Below are 18,014 nucleotides of genomic sequence, written 5' to 3'. Positions count from 1 at the left end.
AGAAAACTAACTCTTCTAGTCCTTCTCCCTTCATTCCAGAAAGAGGACTCAGTGGGGGAGGGGGAAATATATATTTATATTTATTTATATTTATATTTATATTTATATTTATATTTATATTTATATTTATATTTAAATATATAAAAAATATAAATATATTTATATATTTATATTTATATATATTTATATTTAAATATATAAAAATATAAATATATTTATATATTTATATATATTTATATACTTATATTTATATATACTTATATACTTATATTTATATATATTATATTTAATATATTAAATATATTTAGTATATTTATATTATATATAAATTATATAATATATATTATATTATATATAATATAATATATATTATTATATATTATATTATATATATAAATATATTAAATATATTTAGTATATTTAAATATACATATATTTATATATACTTCAAATATATATATATATTTCAAAGCATTATAAACATACACTTTCAGTGAGTGTCAGTTGACACTTTCAGAGAGCTCAGTCACTTGAGCTTCCAACTCTTGATTTTAGATCAGGTCATGATCTCAGGGTTGTGAGACTGAGTCCTGCATCAGGCTTTACCCTAAGGATGGAGCCTGCTTGGGATTCTCTCTCTCTCTCTCTCTCTCTGTCTCTCTCCCTCTGTCCCTCTCCCCTGCTTGTGATCTCTCTCACTCTTTCTCTCTCTCTAAAACAATAGAAAGAGAGAGAGAGAGAAATAATTCTTCTGATGGGTGGTAACTAGACTTTTGGGGATGATCCCTTTGTAGTGCATAAAATGTCGAATTATAAGGGCATATACCTGAAACTTATATAATAAAAAAAAAAAGAATTTTTTCAACGAAGTATAAGTATAATGTCTGTACTATGTACACTGTGAGAAATACATAAATATTTCCATTATGCCCAAAAATATAGTCAGTTTGAAAATATTTATGTGTTCTAGAAAAGAAAACATATCTTCTATTTGGGAGGTGTAAAGTTTGATCTGGATGCCAATCTATACTTTTACAAGTAAAATAAGTCTATAATTAAGTGGCATATAAGAACATAAATATAAAAGTACATAAATATTAATAAGTGTATATATATATATATTGAAATGCTACATTTTTTGTTTGCTAGATTTTTCATAGCCTTATTGATATAAATTAATATCTGAATTGATTTCTATTAACTCTTTTGTGTATCTCCCACATTTCATTATGTAGGTATTATTACACTTTATTTGTTGCATAAAGATTATTTGAGTTAAAATCTCATTTTGTGTTCTCCTTGCTTCATTAACACCTTTTGTCTCATATGAAACTTTCTTTGAGATAGAAAAAAGAGAATATGGTTTCAACACACAGCTGCATTTAAAAACAAGAAAACAGAAACAAAACAGAAAGTGCTGTGTCTCAAATTTTCTCTTAAAACCAGCCATGCGAATTAGATGAGAGAGAATTGCCACCAGTTCTTCAACCTGGGAGAAGATGACCTGAGGATTTCATAAGTAGCTACTCTCATCCATAAGGAATTTCTTTTTTGCTTTTCTATAATATATTAGTATTTGTGATATTTTGAAAGTCACTTTCAAGATAATAAACTTGCCAAATCAAAGTCTCATGGTTGCACAGGGTTCTTGTGACAAAATAAATAGCAGGGCAGGAGGAAATTGTTAGTGTCTCATTTTAGTTAAAACAACTCATTTTGATGAAGGTCCTCAAGGGCAGAAGGCAATATATACACATTTCAAATTGACGGCATTACATCTAAACAGAGATATTAAGGGAAAATGCAGTAGAAGACTGTGTTATCCACAAGTGGGAACAGGAGGACCCAGTCCCTTTGGCGCCAGAGCAACATTCAACACTCTGGCTGAGGTCAGCATTCCTGTGCTCCTCAATAATAATAATAATAATAATAATAATACAAGTACATGCTTACTTCTACCAAAGAATGTTAATAACCAGAAGGACAAGATTTTCTCTCTTTATTAACCATGAATGCAAAGGATAATTCAGTAGAATACGATGAAGAAAGATCCTCAAATCCTGGACAATGAACACTGCTCATTTTCTGACCTGAGGAAACAGACTTAGATACACAAGGCAAAGCATTAATTGAAAGGAGGTAAAAGAAGCAAGGAAGGAAGGAAGGAAGGAAGGAAGGAAGGAAGGAAGGAAGGAAGGAAGGAAGGAAGAAGGAAGGAAGGAAGAAGGAAGGAAGGAAGGAAGGAAGGAAGGAAGGAAGGAAGGAAGGAAGGAAGGAAGGAAAGAGAGAAAGAAGGAAAGAGAAAGAAAGAGAGAGAGAGAAAGGAAGGAAAGTGGGGAAAACAAAAGTAGACGGAGCTGTTGACATTGGGTTTTCATCTTCTCTTCCATCTGAGAAAACTCTTCCATCATTAGGTTATAAAAATTTTTCAATTCTATTAAAAAATATATATTAAGAACCAAGAGAAACACAGTGTGAGATTAAAAAAAGAAAGAAAGTATCCCTGGTTTTGTTCCTACACTACCAGGGACACCAAATACTACTAGTGGTCATATTAGTCAGGACATATCACACTCTGCTGGGTTAACAAGTCAATCCCCAAATCTAGGTAATTCGCCACAAGAAAGCTGTCATTGCTTTCTTGTCACTCATAGAAAATCTAACTGCAAGTCAATTATGTCTCTTTGGCAGCTCTCATCCCTGGTTGCTTCTGTTTCCAACCCCACCCTTGAGAGCTCCCCCTTGGGAATGCACGGACGGAAGAGGCGAAACCTGGAGAGTTCTCAATGCTGCTCTCTGCCTCAGGCCGGAGGCAACACATCACATCAGCTCCCCTTCACCCTGGTGAGGCCCTAGCCATGGGGAAGCTGGAAGTAATCTTCCTGTGTCCCCAGGAAGAGAATTAGTGATGAGAACATAGCATTGTATCTGCCACAGAAAAACCGTGAAATGTAGTGGAGCATCAGATGCAACAGAGTAGCACAATCCTGAGGGGCTAGGAGTTTTCAGAGGTAAGAATAGAGTCACCTTCCAGGATAGACTAGGTGGGGACTTCAGAGCACCCGCGCTGTGGAAGGAACATCATGATCAAAGCTCTAAAGGCAAGAAGTCGTGTTGTGTATTTGGAGAACAGTACGAAAATAAGCCCTGCTGAATGATTATTAATAATGGAAGACAGCAATTCAGAAACAGCTGGGGGTGGCTCATATTTTGCAGAGCTATGATCTGTAGGACAAAGAGTAGAAATACTTTTTCATAAAGCAACTTGCGGTGCATGGAGCCAGTCTGCCCAGGTCACCCCAGGCATGACTCACATGTCTAATCCAGAGAGCTATAAATCACCCACCTCATCCAATTATCCCAATTATCCAGGTAGTCGCCAACCCCCATTGATCTACTTCCTATGGATAGCTCAAAGCCGCGTGTTCTTCTATATCCCCACTACCTCTGCCTTATTCCAGGCCCTCAGCATTCGTTTATCCACTGCCATGGACTGAATGGCTTTGTCACCCAAAAATTCGTGTTGAAGTCCTAATCTGGGGGTGGTAGAGCCCTCAAGATAGCATTAGCGCCCTTAATAAGAAGAGACAGAAGAGCGTTTCCTGTCTGTCTGTCTCTCTGTTCTTGCTCCTCCCCCCATGTGGCCACACGGAAAAGAGGCAGCTGTGTGCAAGGCCGGGAGAGGTTCTCACCCTGACCTTGCTGGCACCTTGATCTTGGACATTGAGCCTCCAGAACCGTGAGATATAAATTTCTTTCGTTGAAGCCAGCCAATGCATGGTATTTGTTATAGTGGCCTGAGGGTTTATAAGACACCTGATCTCCAGCCACAGCCTGGTCAGTGATCCACCTCTGCCCCTTTCCCCCTTCAGTATAAATGGGACACTATGGGCCAGAATGGTCTTCCTAACACCCATTTCTAAAGTGGTTTCACAAAAGGTCCCCTCCAAGCCTACTGCACATTCTACTAACACCAAACCACTTTGAGGTTTTCTGAAAACATCAGATTTGTCATGACTCTTGAGCAATTACATGTGCCACCCCTCTTAACGGAAAGACATCACTCTTATCTTCTCAGAAAAGTCTTCTTCATTCTGCACAGTCCCTCTGTATGACAGCCTCCTCCTGACCCCTCCCTCAGTTACTAATTGCCTCTTCTGTGCTAACTTTTACACATTTCTAAAACATTTTATTGCTCCTATTCATTTGCCTTCGCTCATATCCTGGTCAGCTCTCCGTGTCCAACATGAACACCACTGGGAACAGGACATGTGCTCTCTTTACCTTTCGCTCTCCGGGCCCAAGCCCTATATCTGTTCTGAGCACAAGTTCAATACATGCTTTGAAATCAAATGTCAAGTTAATACTGTGGATAGTATCTGAGCTATGTTCTGGGTCTAATACTCAGATTTAAAATTATGACTCCGATATGACAATAATCATCATAATAGCATTATACAGAACATTATGAAGGCAGAATACAGAGAAATAAAGTACTTTGGACTCAGCAGGGCCAAATTCTTTAATCATACCTAATACTTACTAAGACCTCATTCTGGGCCAGTCACTATGCTGCGTATTGTTAATACATTATCTCACTTAATATTCACCAAAACTCCTTCAGGAAAAATACTATTATTCGTATTTTAAACATGAGTAAACTGAGGCATATGGGTATTAAACATCTGACCCAAAGCCACACAGTTAATAAGAGTGGAGCCAGGATCTGAATCCAGGCACTCTAAGACAGAACCCACACACAGAGGCTACTCTGCTGTGTAGGAGGAACAAGCTCAGGTACTAAGATCAGAGGCAATGACATGGAGAGAAATCAGGACAGTGTTAAAGCCAGAGAGATGATGGAATGGGAGCCTGGGAATACACACACGCTACCTTCCTTGCCCTCAGTGATTTAGAAATAGGCCGAGTGTGCGTTAGGAGGAGTGCTATGTTAAGTATGTGTTTTTAAATAGAAACCACACTTTATTAACTATGTGCAATACCTGTGGTTAGATCCAAACTTAGGACAACTGGAAAATAAATAAATACGTCATTATAGATATAGATATAGATAGATATAGATACACACACACACACACACACACACACACACACACACACACACACAATTACCGGACAAGGAAAAGAAAATGAATCAGCCTTGGTAGTTATAACAAAGCACCATGACACCAGAAGGCAACGCCTAGAACAAGTGAAATGTAAATCTAAGTGGCTACTCTACTCATTATGGTTTGAAAATAAGCACTTTTCCCCTTTTACTAAATTCTAAAGTGTCTCTATCAATTATCAATGTATCGATTACAAGCTTACCATAGATGCCCTACCCTATAGAACAGGTTGTATGGGGAATTTAAGCGGGAGGGGAAGGCAGGGAAGATGCAAGGAGAGAGGGAAAGAAACACAGAGAATTCCTCTGATTCGCAATTGCTATCACTATCAGTGCAGTTCTGTTCAAGAAATATGCGTTAAACTTCCACCTGGTAACATGGAAAGAGTTCAGTGTTGAAGATCCTGGCTGGGGTGGGTGCCAGGGAGACATCACAGATACGGTCCCAACTCCTAACGAGCTTACAGCCTTGTAGTGCACATAGACCAAGAACGAGCCTATGTCAGACCGTAGGGAAAGAACAGGGTGCAGTAGCAATGCTGGGAAGGGCACCTACGGCAGATTTGGTAAGTCTGGGAAGGCTGCCAGGAGGAAGTGAATTTAAACTGAGACCTGAAGAACAGACTTTCTTGCCAGGGGAAGATTGGAGGAGAGAATCTTAGCAGGCGGAACAGAAGCAGTAACACGAAAAAGAGCAGCAAAGCAGAGAAACAGGTAAAAACAAATCTCCTTAACCAGTACGGCTGAAGCAAGAAGCCAGAGGGCGGGTAGCAGAAGATGAGAAGATCCAGTGAAGGGCTGGATCATGGAGCCGTGCCTGGGCTTCGGATGTTTTCCCAGCATCCGTGGGAGAATCACTGAGGACCATATGGAGAGCAGGGCAAGGAAAGGGTGTAAAGATATGCATGTTGTACAAATCACTCTGGTTGCAGCATGGGAGATGGCTGAGGGAACCACACTGGGGAAGCAATGAGGTTGCAGCACCAATTTCGACGGGAGTTCCTGCTGACTTGGGCCCAAGATGGCAGCACAGGAATGGATTGATGCAGGAAGAGGAGAAAGATATGCAGGAGGGAGAAACACCAGGAATAGAGTATGGCCACGTAGGGGCTTGAAGGTGATGGGGAACATGATGGTGCCCAGGAACTGGCTCGCAAAGAGGGCAATGGTGCCTGTCCACAAGAGGACATACCAAAAGGGAAGCACCGCGTTCCAGAAGTGCTCAGCCTGGGACATACTGCCCTTTGGGTGTCTGTGGAACAGCCCCAGGACATGGCTTCTAGGCTGTTGGATATTTGGATCTGTAGTTCAGGAAAGAGATGGGGCCTGGAGATTTCCATTAGGGAATCATCACACAGAAATGTGACGCAAGTCAAAGAAACAGACAAGATGATGCAATGAGAGAGAACGCATTGAGAAGAAAACCTAAGAACTCTAAGAACAGAATCCTGAAGAAAACCCATACTGAAAGGACAAGTTGAAGGAAATGAGCCCACAGAACATCATAAGAACAACAGCCAGAGAAGTTGAAAGGAAACCTGGAGTGAGATACAATGGAAGGTGAAGAAAAATCTTATCTCGATAAGGAGGAAATAGTCTGCTGTGCCACATGCTTCGAGAAGACAAGTAAGATAAGAGCCCAAAAGCACTCATCAGATTCAATACCAGTGGATCACTGGTCCCCCTGGTAGGAGCTGTTTGGCAGAGGGATGGCACAGGAGATCCCTGTGGTAGGTTGGGATACAATGTGTATTGACAACTCCTCTAGGACAGGAGTGTATCTCAAAGGAGATGCATAGTCAGGGGATGGACTTAAGATAGGAGAGAATAAAAGTGTTTACATGCAACTGGGAAAGGAGCTAGGGGAAGACGTAGGATTATAAATGAAGGTGAAGCAAAGAGGTGGGAGGTTCTTGAAGAGACCTAAGGAGACGGCATTCAGTGCACAGGGGTGTGGACTGATCTTTGCCAGAAATGGGGCTGGAAAAAGAAGTATACCACAAGGAAATCAAGCAATACAAAAGGCAGAGAAACTGTGCTTTGCAGAGACAACCCAAGAATGTCCATCAGCAATCAATCGCCAAAGGAGGAATTAACCATCGGGGAGCAGGGTTTCCTTGTTGACTCAAGTTCCTGCTCTAACCACAGCCTGTTAGACAAGTGGACTGGGGCGTGGGAGTTTAAACAACTGAAGAGAGAGAGTAATCCTCAGCTCTGCCACACAGCTATAAGACTTTTTAAAAACCACTTGACTTCACACACCTTTGAATGCAAATGGATACATTTACCAGTTTAGTATACCCAAGTCTAAAATGAGCCTTGCTTCTGTTAGCGATGGACCACAGAACGTCTACAGAACATAATTCCAAGTATTTATCCAGAGCCTACTCTTCTAGGGCTTCACTGTACCCCAAAGAATAAGAATAATTTCTTGCATGTGAGAAGTGCTTAACCGGTGATTGCTCTGCTGCCTCTAGAATGTTTGGGGAGACTGTTTAAAATGCAGATTCCCAGAGCGCATTCCAACATTAGGTTTCCCGAAATCTGGGGTAGAGCCTGCCTGGAAGTCTGTAGTTCTACCAGGCTCCTGATGATGCCAGAGGACCACTTGGAAACCCAGTACTGCTTCTCACATAGCAAACCTTCTCACACGCCGTCTAATTCTGAGCCTGGGCTAGTTTCTGGGGCACTCCGATGGGCGAAAGCAGAAACAAAACCAAACACTGCCAGCTCAGTAAATAAAATGGTGATCATTGCTCAGGCACGCATTGAGTCAGGCAAGGTGTCTATAATGATTGTGTGCAATGCACCAGACCCCAGGCTCAGCAAAGGGATTATAAATTTGAACTAGATTTGTGGCTTTTCCTCAAAGAATTCTTAGTCCATTAAGGAAGAAAGAAAAGAAAATCAACCAATGATACTAGTTCAGTTTGAAGAGTGTTTTGACACATCTGTCACATCTCAAGATGTAGGCGAGAGGACAGACGCATGTCGGGGGTGGGGACTGATGCTCCAATGGGTTATAAATTTTCATAGATGGTACATGCGGATGCAGGGAAGGACCTTCAAAACAAAAGGAAAAGCCAGGGAGTATATGTGTAATAGTGACCCACACCTACCCAAGAACACCAAGAAACGACTAATACTGGGCTGAGATATCTTTGTATCATCCACATCCAGGAGCATGTTCAACCCACAAGTGCTAAAAGTTTTTCCCAGAGGACATCTATGAGTCTTCAAAGGCAAAATGATAAGAAGCCACTAAAAGCATAGGAAGGAACTGGGAAAATGTGACAGTGTGGAATCACAACTTAGAAGAGGGCACCTCGGAAGAAACGGGAAGTTAGAGCACGAGCACATGCAGAGGGGTTAAGGGGAAGCAGGATTCTCTTTAGTCTTAGCTGCAAGGGGTTGACCCTGCCATTTGTGTGGTCTAGAAAAAAAGCAGAAGGCAGGTAAGATAGGCACATGGAGGTGAATCTAGAGAAAAAAAAATAAGTGGGAGACATGGGATAGTACCCAGAGGGGACTGATGCATCCATTGTTGATTTCCTTAAATCCTGGGTGATGTGAACATGCTGAGACACTAGGATTTCCATCAATGGAAAGTGGATCTTCAGAGTGAGAACAGACACTAGGGGGAAAGGGAAGGGGGATAGACGATTTGCTGTTCAGAGATATTTCTAAAATAAAGAAGGGTATATCTATCAGGATAGTTTCCTGCTGTAACAAATAGAAAACATGTTGGTGGCTTTAACTCCGTAAGATTGGTTTCTCCCTCACATCACACTTCGATACAGATCGTTTTAGAGGGGAAGTCTCCTGCTGTCCGTAGTCATTCAGGAACCCCTGCCTCCTTCCATCCAGGGGCTCTGCCATCGTTTAAAGCCTCAGATTCTCCCATGGATCCTCTATATACAACCCAATGGCATAACACAGGTGTATGGGAGATCATGTTAATGGTTTTACTTTCAGGGGCCAAGCCTGGATGTGGCTTACTAAAATTCCACCCATATTCCACTGGTCAGACTCAGTCAGATGGTACCCATCAAACAGCATAGGCATGCAATTTGGCTGTGTGCCCAGAGGAAAGGAAATGGGATTGGTGAAGCTGTGCTCTGTCCCAGACAGGTGCAAAGTGTTCTTTAGCCAAGGTCAGGGTGAGTATGTTGGGTGCCTAAGGTGGTCAAGGACAGGGAGAGAGTTCATGAAAGGCTAAATGTTAAAGTAGGACATACAATTAAAGGTTATATATATGCTCTGCTGTACATATTCTTCACACAAGAAAATGTTCATTTACAAACAATTCAAAATACTGCAGGACACAGGATGTGATCCGCTCCAGGGCCTGCACACAGAAATCAATACAGAGCTTTAGATGTTGAACTAGTTTCGGGATAGACAAGGCTCTTACAACCTCAAGAAAGAAGCAGTCCCACACCCCAACCAGGGACAGCCTTGGACACCCCATCTTAGGTTAGCTTCTCCCTGGGTCAAAGGACAGACAGAACTGGACAGTTGTCATAACAAGTAGGACATGGAACCCTTTCCCCTCATCTGCCAATAAGAATAGTTATAGGTAGCATTTATTGAAAGGTCACCATGTGCCATGAACTGTGTGTATGCATGATTGCACACAACTTAATGAGCTACATACCATTTGACCACATTTTACAGTTGGAGGAACCAACACCCAGCAGCTCAAAGTTACCCAGATGGAAAATGTTGAAGGAAAACTCTAATTGGCTTCCAGAGTTTATGCTTTTGATGACTCTATTTTTCTTTTGGAAAACTACATTTCCTGCCTGCAAAAAGGCAGGATGGGGTGAAGAATAATAGACAAAACAATTAGCAAACAATATTTTGTGATGCAAATAAAAGCTAAGGTTTTTTGATAGTGAACTCCATTGAGTTGACTGGCCTATTTCTTGGTTTATTATCTTTGTTGTTGCCAAAAGGCTACAAAGAATAGATGCATGTTCCTTGTTTTACTTTGACTCATCCTTTTCCATATCTCAGAGTCAGTGTGTTCTCTGCCGTATATTTCAAGGTGGGCTCTCAGGGTATTTCTTCTCCCTTTGATTACTAAAGCTGTAAGGTTTTTTTGTGTTTTTGTTTTTGTTTTTGTTTTTTTACCCCTACAGAAGGGGACGGAAAGGAGATTCAAAAAGTTGCATGTTGATGTTTTAAACCTTTGGCACTATATTTTGAAGCCCTGACAATATTTTTTGTTCATTATCCTTCAGAATGTTGGGATACTAACCAAAGAGGAACCACCTGCTTATGCTGTAGTCTGGAACAGTTTTGTGATAGGACAGCTAAGACAGAACACGGCATCCCAGCAAATACCTTGTAAATGTGCACAAGATTTGATTTTGGGATGAACAGGAGGTTAAGAGAGAGAGAGAGAGAGAGAGAGAGAGAGAGAGAGAGAGAGAGAGGTTATTCAACACCAAGTGCTGAGCTACTTCCAATGACTCCCTCACCTCCCTCTCAGACACCAGTAACGAACTCTTCAGATATTCCCTCCCAGAGATCATAAGTCTAGTTCATAACCGGACCAATGACTCACTTCTCAATTTCGGAGGCCACTTGTTCAATTCCCTTGACTTCAGGGCCAAAACCAGTTGTCTATTATTTATAGAGAGTATAAAAAAGGTCATCACAATCTGTGGTCGGTTCCAAGGATGGCAACTTGTATTCTTATAACTTGCACATGGCCAAATTTCTGAAAGAGATTTACCTACATCAAATGTATGCAGATGGTCATTTTAAAACCATTTTTCTAGCTATACGTATCAAACATCTAATTTTGATAAATCACTGTATTTGAAGAGACCTTCAGAAAGCAGTTGGGCAGTGCTTAAAATTGTCTACCAAAAAATAAAAAAATAAAGGTTTTATAATGTGTGTCAGTGCTCAGGTAACTTCTCTGCGACACCAGGTTTGTCTTATAAAACAAGATATATATATATTTTTTAACCCAAGGAACAGTACAGACAGGTTAAAGATCGACTTGGGAGTTCCACAGACCCTGGAGAGATCGCTGTCAATGCTATTTGGGCCTCTGTTTTCTCATCTGTTGTGGTGCTTGTACCAGAGAATTCTCTCCAGAGGCATTAACCTTAAATCTCACCTACTTAAACCTCTTAGCATAGTGTCTATCCACTTATGAGTAGCCAGTACATGTTGGCTATTTCCATTTTTATTATTGACGATGGAGCCCGTTGTACAGCCGGCATTGTGAAAGACGTCCGGAATACAAAACTGTGTAGAGCGCAGGTCAATCCTCCTGTCCAATCGTTCACTTTGTAAAGAGCAAGAAATTGAACACGGGTTTGCCATTAAAAAAAAGGGGGGGAGGTTAGAGTTCTAAGAGTCTATGCCAACTGCAAAAGGGCGCACAAAGAGGAAGCACCCTAGTCTCCCTGGGGAAAGAGTAGGCTTCACAGAAAAGCTTTCAGAGCCCAGTCTTGAGAGTAGAACCAGATGTCTAAGTGTTATAAGCTTTTTAAACTGTCGCTCTAGAATGTCCTATGTATGAAAGTCGTCTTTCCACACCCAATATCCAGAACTCGTTCATTCATTAACATTCCATCCAGAAATGCAATCATTAATTACTGCTGGACACCCTTCTGCCACGAAACCAAACAAAAATCCCTAAACGAAGGCAGTTCTGGGGCTTGGCCGTTGGCACTTGTGAAGCTCTCCTTTCATAGAAAATTGCAGCCCAAATCATAGGCCCAATTAGGGAAAGGGCTGGCCAAGGTTCAGATTTTTCAGTAGCATTTGTCAAAGGTGCTCCTTTTAAACCGGGCGCCAGTGCTGGGTCAGCAGTTTCACGCGGATCCGAGAAGAAGCTGACACCGTGGGCACAATCTGCAAAGCATCCGTGCCGGCAGGGAAGGGTCTGTGGGCAGATCAGCCTACGGCCCTCGGGCATCGAGACTCCGGGGGGCCCTACCAAGGCCCAGGTGCCCGGCTCCGACAGCGTCGCTCCCCGCCCCGGGCCGCCCTCAGTGCCTGGGTACACGGGGGTTCCTCACCCGCAGACCCAGCTTCGTCGCTGGAGTCTGTACTCCCAGACACAGAGCTCGGGCCGTCAGTCACGACCAGCTAGGAAAAGCCGGGGGGCGACGGTGGTGGCGCGCAGCGGCGCCACGCAGCGGCGCCGCGCCCCTCGCGCGCTCCCCGCGGGTTGTCGCACCTCCACTCCCGGGGGCGGTGCGCGTTCCGGTGCACCGAGGCCGGGCGGGCCGGGGCGGAGCGCGCGCTGGAGACCCGCCCCTGCTCCCCTCCCCCTCTCGCGGAGATTGACGCGGCCCGGGCAGCCGCCCCAACCAATGAGCGCGTCCCGGGGCGGGCCCTGGAACCAGCTGCTCCGGCTACTTAGAGTCTTCGGCTCCGCCGTGGGAAAGCAGAACGGAGTCGGGAGTACCCAGGTGGACCGGGCACCCCAGCCAGCCAGCGCGGACCGGCAGGCGCACGGGCACCGCGCCGGGTACCGCACCGCACCGTTCCGCGCGGGGCAGAGCGGAGCCGCAACCCCACGCGCCTCCCAGGACCCACCAGCCACAGCCGCCTCCGCAGCACCCATGGGGACCAGGAGACTTTAAAGGAGTTTGGGGTTTCGGGAGCAGGGAAATCACGGGTACGGAGAGGCGGCTTTCTTTGCCTTGGAAACGCTTTTTCTTCGTCCGACTGTTTGGACCCTGTGCCGGGTAGGAGGGAAAAGGGGTCTTTTGGCTGAAAGTGGACCTCCCTACTCAACCCACGCCCGCACCCGCACCCGCACCCAGACACCGCACTGGCTTCCCCCATCCTTCCCTTTCCTCTTTGTTAGGTTATTTTAGACAGAAGGGCCTCGCCCTGGCGCAGCCCGACTGGCCCTGCTGGGGAGAAGGCAAGAGAAGTAAGGGGCGGAGCGCACCTGCTTGTGTGGGCAGGTGTGCCCGGGTGCGTGGGTGTGCGTGCCCTGGCGAGCGTGCAAGCGTGGGGTTAGGATTGTGTGCGAATGTGGGAGTCTGAGTGTGCCGTCGCGAAGGTTCGTCATGGTGTATATGTGACATTATCACACCGATATACTCGCCTGTCTGTGCCTGGACTCCCAGGTGAACAAGATTTTGCCGGTGTCGTGAGTGCCTGCGAACGTGCCCGAGTGTCATTGTCCGAGGCGCTGTCAGGGGAGGAGTACGACCTAGCGCAAAACTGAGAGGGGGGCTGGCGAGGGTGGGGACAGAAATGTGAGCGCAGCTTGCTCCAAGCTCTGAGGCCCGAGGCGCCCCTTCTTCCTTCCGAGCTACCCCTCGGTCCTCTCCCGGGTGTCGGTCTTCTCGCTGCTAACAACCCGCTCTGTCGCCCCCACTGGGACCCCTCGCGCCTTCCCGCTGCCTGCCTTTTCTCTTGTGGGAGTTGTACTGCGTTCCCGGATGGGGTCCGAGGCTGTGTGCTGGCGTCTGCTCTTTCCCGAAGGACGGGTGGCTTCTGCACCTGTCCTGACGCTGGGGAGGAGCGGGTGACTCCAGTGCCGAAGCGTGGGCGGGCGGACGGGCAGGTCCCAGGGGCACTGCACGTCCCGGGGAGGGGCAGCTGGACTCTGATCGTGTCTCTGCCTCTCGTCTGTGCTCCCGCAGATCCCGGCTCCTGGCCCTCGCCTCGCCGCGTCATTGATGGGCAACCAACTGGACCGCATCACCCACCTCAACTACAGCGAGTTGCCCACAGGGGACCCGTCGGGGATCGAGAAGGACGAGCTACGAGTTGGGGTCGCCTACTTCTTCTCGGATGAGGAGGAGGACCTGGACGAACGCGGCCAGCCCGACAAGTTCGGCGTGAAGGCCCCCCCGGGCTGCACCCCGTGCCCAGAGAGCCCCAGCCGCCACCGCCACCACCTGCTGCACCAGCTGGTCCTCAACGAAACTCAGTTCTCCGCCTTCCGGGGGCAGGAATGCATCTTTTCCAAAGTGAGCGGCGGCCCTCAGGGCGCCGACCTGAGCGTCTACGCTGTCACCGCGCTGCCCGCGCTCTGCGAGCCGGGCGACCTGCTGGAGCTGCTGTGGCTGCAGCCGGCGCCCGAGCCGCCCGCCCCCGCCCCGCACTGGGCCGTCTATGTGGGTGGCGGGCAGATCATCCACCTGCACCAAGGCGAGATCCGCCAGGACAGCCTGTACGAGGCGGGCGCGGCCAACGTGGGCCGGGTGGTGAATAGCTGGTACCGCTACCGCCCGCTGGTGGCCGAGCTGGTGGTGCAGAACGCCTGCGGCCACCTGGGCCTCAAGAGCGAGGAGATCTGCTGGACGAACTCGGAGAGCTTCGCCGCCTGGTGCCGCTTTGGTAAGCGGGAGTTCAAGGCGGGAGGGGAGGTGCCGGCCGGCACGCAGCCCCCGCAGCAGCAGTACTATCTCAAGGTGCACCTGGGCGAGAACAAGGTGCACACGGCCAGGTTTCACAGCCTGGAAGACCTCATCCGCGAGAAGCGCCGCATCGACGCCAGCGGCCGCCTGCGAGTGCTCCAGGAGCTCGCCGACCTCGTGGACGACAAGGAGTAGCCTCGTGGGGGGCCACCTGCGCCTCCTGTCTCCCCGCGCCCCGCTCCCTTCCCAGCACCCGGGCTTCCTGGCCGGCGATCCGCGACCCCCGTCCCCCTCGAGCGCCCTCCTGCGGCGGCCGGTGCCCAGGCTGCACCCTCGCACCCCTCCGCAAGTGGCCGGAAGTCTCAGGAACTGGCCCCGGGACGAAAGGGCAGCTGTGCGCGCCTGGCTGAGCCCCCCCCCCCCCCCAGTGGTGGTGACGGTGTTGGGAAACCCAGCGTGCGCTTTCCCCCTCGAGTTGTAACGGGGGAAAGGAGAAAGGGCTGAAGGGAGCAAGCAAGGACGTGGCTTTCCCCACAGGTCGCTAGTCAGTGACTGTCACCCGACCTCCTATAAAGGGACCATCACCGCCCCCAGTGCGCACACACAGACCAGTCGGAGGTGAGAAATGATCTTTCCAGGGCACAGTTCACCTCCCGTATGAACGTGTCCCCAGATTGCAGGATTTCCAAGAAATCGAGCCTGTCCCTTAGGCACTTGTGAATAATTCCACAAGACAGCACTTTGGGACTCCGGGTTATCCCGAGGCTGCCCGGGACTTTTCCAGCTCTCCAGCCCCAAGTCTCCTGACATTTGTATTCCAGGCTCCGGGCAAAGCTGTAATGTTTGCTTCCAGTCCTTTCCACCGAGGGAAGCGACCGCCACCCCCACCCCCTTTGCCTGTGAGTCTCCCTCGCTGGCAGAACGGAAGCCTTCCTGGTCCCGGGAGGAAAATGGCTCAGCTGATTTGGTGAGGAGCGCGGGCCCCGCCCCCGGCAAGGAGAAGGTTCACCTGGTGTCTGGGAACTTGAATGTGTGGAGAAGGTCGCTTGTTGTTCTTAACCCTCGTTTGCTCCCTGATGGGGCTGCATTTCAGAAAGAGTCCTATTTTTTAAAGGGTTGGAGGAGAGAGAGAGGAGGAAGATATGGCAACATTCAAGAAACCAGCATTATTACAACACCATAGCCAGTATATTTAGTTTGGCTTTTCCTAACCTAGAAATCTTAGAGGGTGGGGAAGTGGAAATAAAGTTTTAAAAGTGAGAGAGCAGTTTTCCAACTATGTCAACAAAGCCTATCGTGTTGATGTTTTTATTGACCATTTTAGCAACATGCTAATAAAATTTCAAATTGAAATTTTTATTTTCATGGCTTTAATCCATGATAGTTTAAATACTGGGGGCCATTAAGAGTGGATTTAGCTAAGAGCTTAGCTAACATTGCCTTTTCACTCTATTTTTCTCAAATCTTATGAGAATTCTGTTTTTGCATATTGTAGTTAATTTTTGGCTTGAAACGGCAGTCCTCGTAATGGTGAAGGTGTTAATCAATGTGTATGTTGTACTGAATTTCTGTCAGTTAAGGGGTTCACTGCTTGGGTGGAGATTGCTAGCGGGTTCAATGAGGTTTCTTTTCCCCATGTTGTATACCATTACCATTTCACATTTGCATTTCTCTTTTTCTTCCTCTCCCCTTGATGTCCTTAAGAAAGGACTCTAGAATTGGTGGCTTTTTCCCTTCCTCTTTAGCCAATCCCACAATTCATTCCTGAAAACCAGAAAGAACTTGTAGGACCAGGGCAAATGTATGTGTTTTCCAAAAACTTAAGGCTGTTGGAAACCCCTTCCTTGGCCAAGGATGTACCAACTTCTCTCCCTGTGCTGCAGCCCCAGCCTGACTGACTGTTAATTGATTCAGTGTTAGACACCTACAGCATCTACGTCCCTTTCCAGGGGATTTGTCAAATAATGGTGTTTAGCTAATTGTGGCAAGCAATTGCATTTTGACAGCTGTGATTTAGTTGGACGGCAAATACGGCCAAAGCCAGTTTCTTGGCATTTCAAAAATAATGCAATAAAAACTAGTCGAGGTTAGCTGAGACTGGAAATGCCTTTTTTCATGGTGAAATGGTTCATTTCTGTTTTGTTTTGTTTTGTTTTGTTTTGTTTTGTTTTCCACCTTGGATTCATTCCCTGATCTTGAATCAAAAGGTCAGATCAATGAAATATGAACTAGAGTATTTTTCTTAAGCCTATTGAGTGATTTATTTTTTAAAAAATGTTTAAATGCATATGCTTTTCTTTCAGCGCATACAACGGCAAAACTTTTGTAATAACTAACTTACCTTTGCATGTACGGGGAACTAAAAGTCACTTAATTCCCTAACTTACTCCTCTTTCAAATAGCAGATGGCAGATCATAAACCGAAGTTCTTTATTGTGTCTACCTTCTCCACATTCTTTACTGTGTCCTCCCACTGTATCTTGGCTCTCTGCTGTATTAAACACCATCCTGAACACTGGTTCCAGCAGAACTTCTTGACATTTTGTCCTCCACCTGTCACTCAGAGGGTGGGGCTTAAGCAAAAGAAATGCATCGGTCGATCACACCTAATACTAACATTTTATTTCCTCTGATGGCACATAATCTGATTTTTCTCTTACTGAGATGGTCACTATAAGAACAGGGGACTGGCCCAGCACCTTTATACTTTCTGAGACTCGACTGTCAGTAAAAGTAAGAGTTTGGCCGCCAAAGTAGCATTCGTTCCTGTACTGGTCTGTCAAGGACTGGGTTGATGGTAAGACTCGTACAGATTCACAGTAGGAGAACACTCCTTACAGAGGGGACCCCTGGTCCATGTTAATAACAGCCAATGGCAAAATAATCCTAAGCATCGTGCACCATGGAGAGGATATTCTCAAGATATTATCTAATAACTTTCTCCTGAAAAAGTGTATTTTGAGGGCACTGTTAACAGTGTGAGTGAAACCAAATGGGTGGGTGTTCCTTTGAAAGATGCCATGGGCATACTTGATTTTTTTATTTTGAGTGAATGAATAGAGGATCCCCGGATTTTATCAGAGTTCTAAAAATTAAAGCCAGAAGCCTCCTAACATTTTGATAGAGGTCAGGAATTTACTTTTGGTTGGAGTTCTCCTCAAGAGAATGGAGCTTCACTGTACTTTTTATGATGCTGAATGTGGCCAAGCTGGAAGTGGGTTCCACCTGCTCTCTGGTAGAGAGGAAACATACCCTTGTGCCTCTGTTCCTTCTCTACCTTCAGAGGCTGACCCTGAAAAAGCAAACTACTAAAAAAGAATGAACGTTTGTACTCCGAGGAGTGCTTTGCTACAGATTTTGTTATTAAAAAAAAAAGCAAAAACAAAAACAAAAAGCTGGGGAGGAGGAGAGAGGATGGGCAAACTTTAAACAAAACCAGGTCTGAAACTGGTTACTCTCCAAGTGTACTCATGAAAAACCAATCCTGTACAAATTACATATATTACATTTATTTTTTTAAAGTTTAAAGTATA

At 45.8% G+C, this 18,014-nt stretch overlaps 1 protein-coding gene across 1 annotated transcript; it reads left to right on the top strand.

The window, feature by feature from the left end:
• The first annotated feature begins 13,797 nt into the window (after positions 1-13,797).
• LRATD1 (LRAT domain containing 1) lies at positions 13,798-16,999 on the top strand. The gene has a single exon (XM_023252092.2). It carries the CDS (start codon positions 13,798-13,800, stop codon positions 14,674-14,676), a length of 879 nt encoding a protein of 292 aa, XP_023107860.1. The 3' UTR covers positions 14,677-16,999.
• Positions 17,000-18,014: the final 1,015 nt, after the last annotated feature.

Source organism: Felis catus, chromosome A3, assembly GCF_018350175.1.
Source record: "Felis catus isolate Fca126 chromosome A3, F.catus_Fca126_mat1.0, whole genome shotgun sequence".
NCBI lineage: Eukaryota > Metazoa > Chordata > Mammalia > Carnivora > Felidae > Felis > Felis catus.
The sequence above is the reverse complement of the archived record's forward strand: the minus strand, read 5'-3'. Positions and strand labels throughout refer to the sequence as shown.

Coding starts and splice junctions, on each gene's coding strand:
- LRATD1 (XM_023252092.2), top strand. CDS start 13,798: ATGGGCAACCAACTGGACCGCATCACCCACCTCAACTACAGCGAGTTG.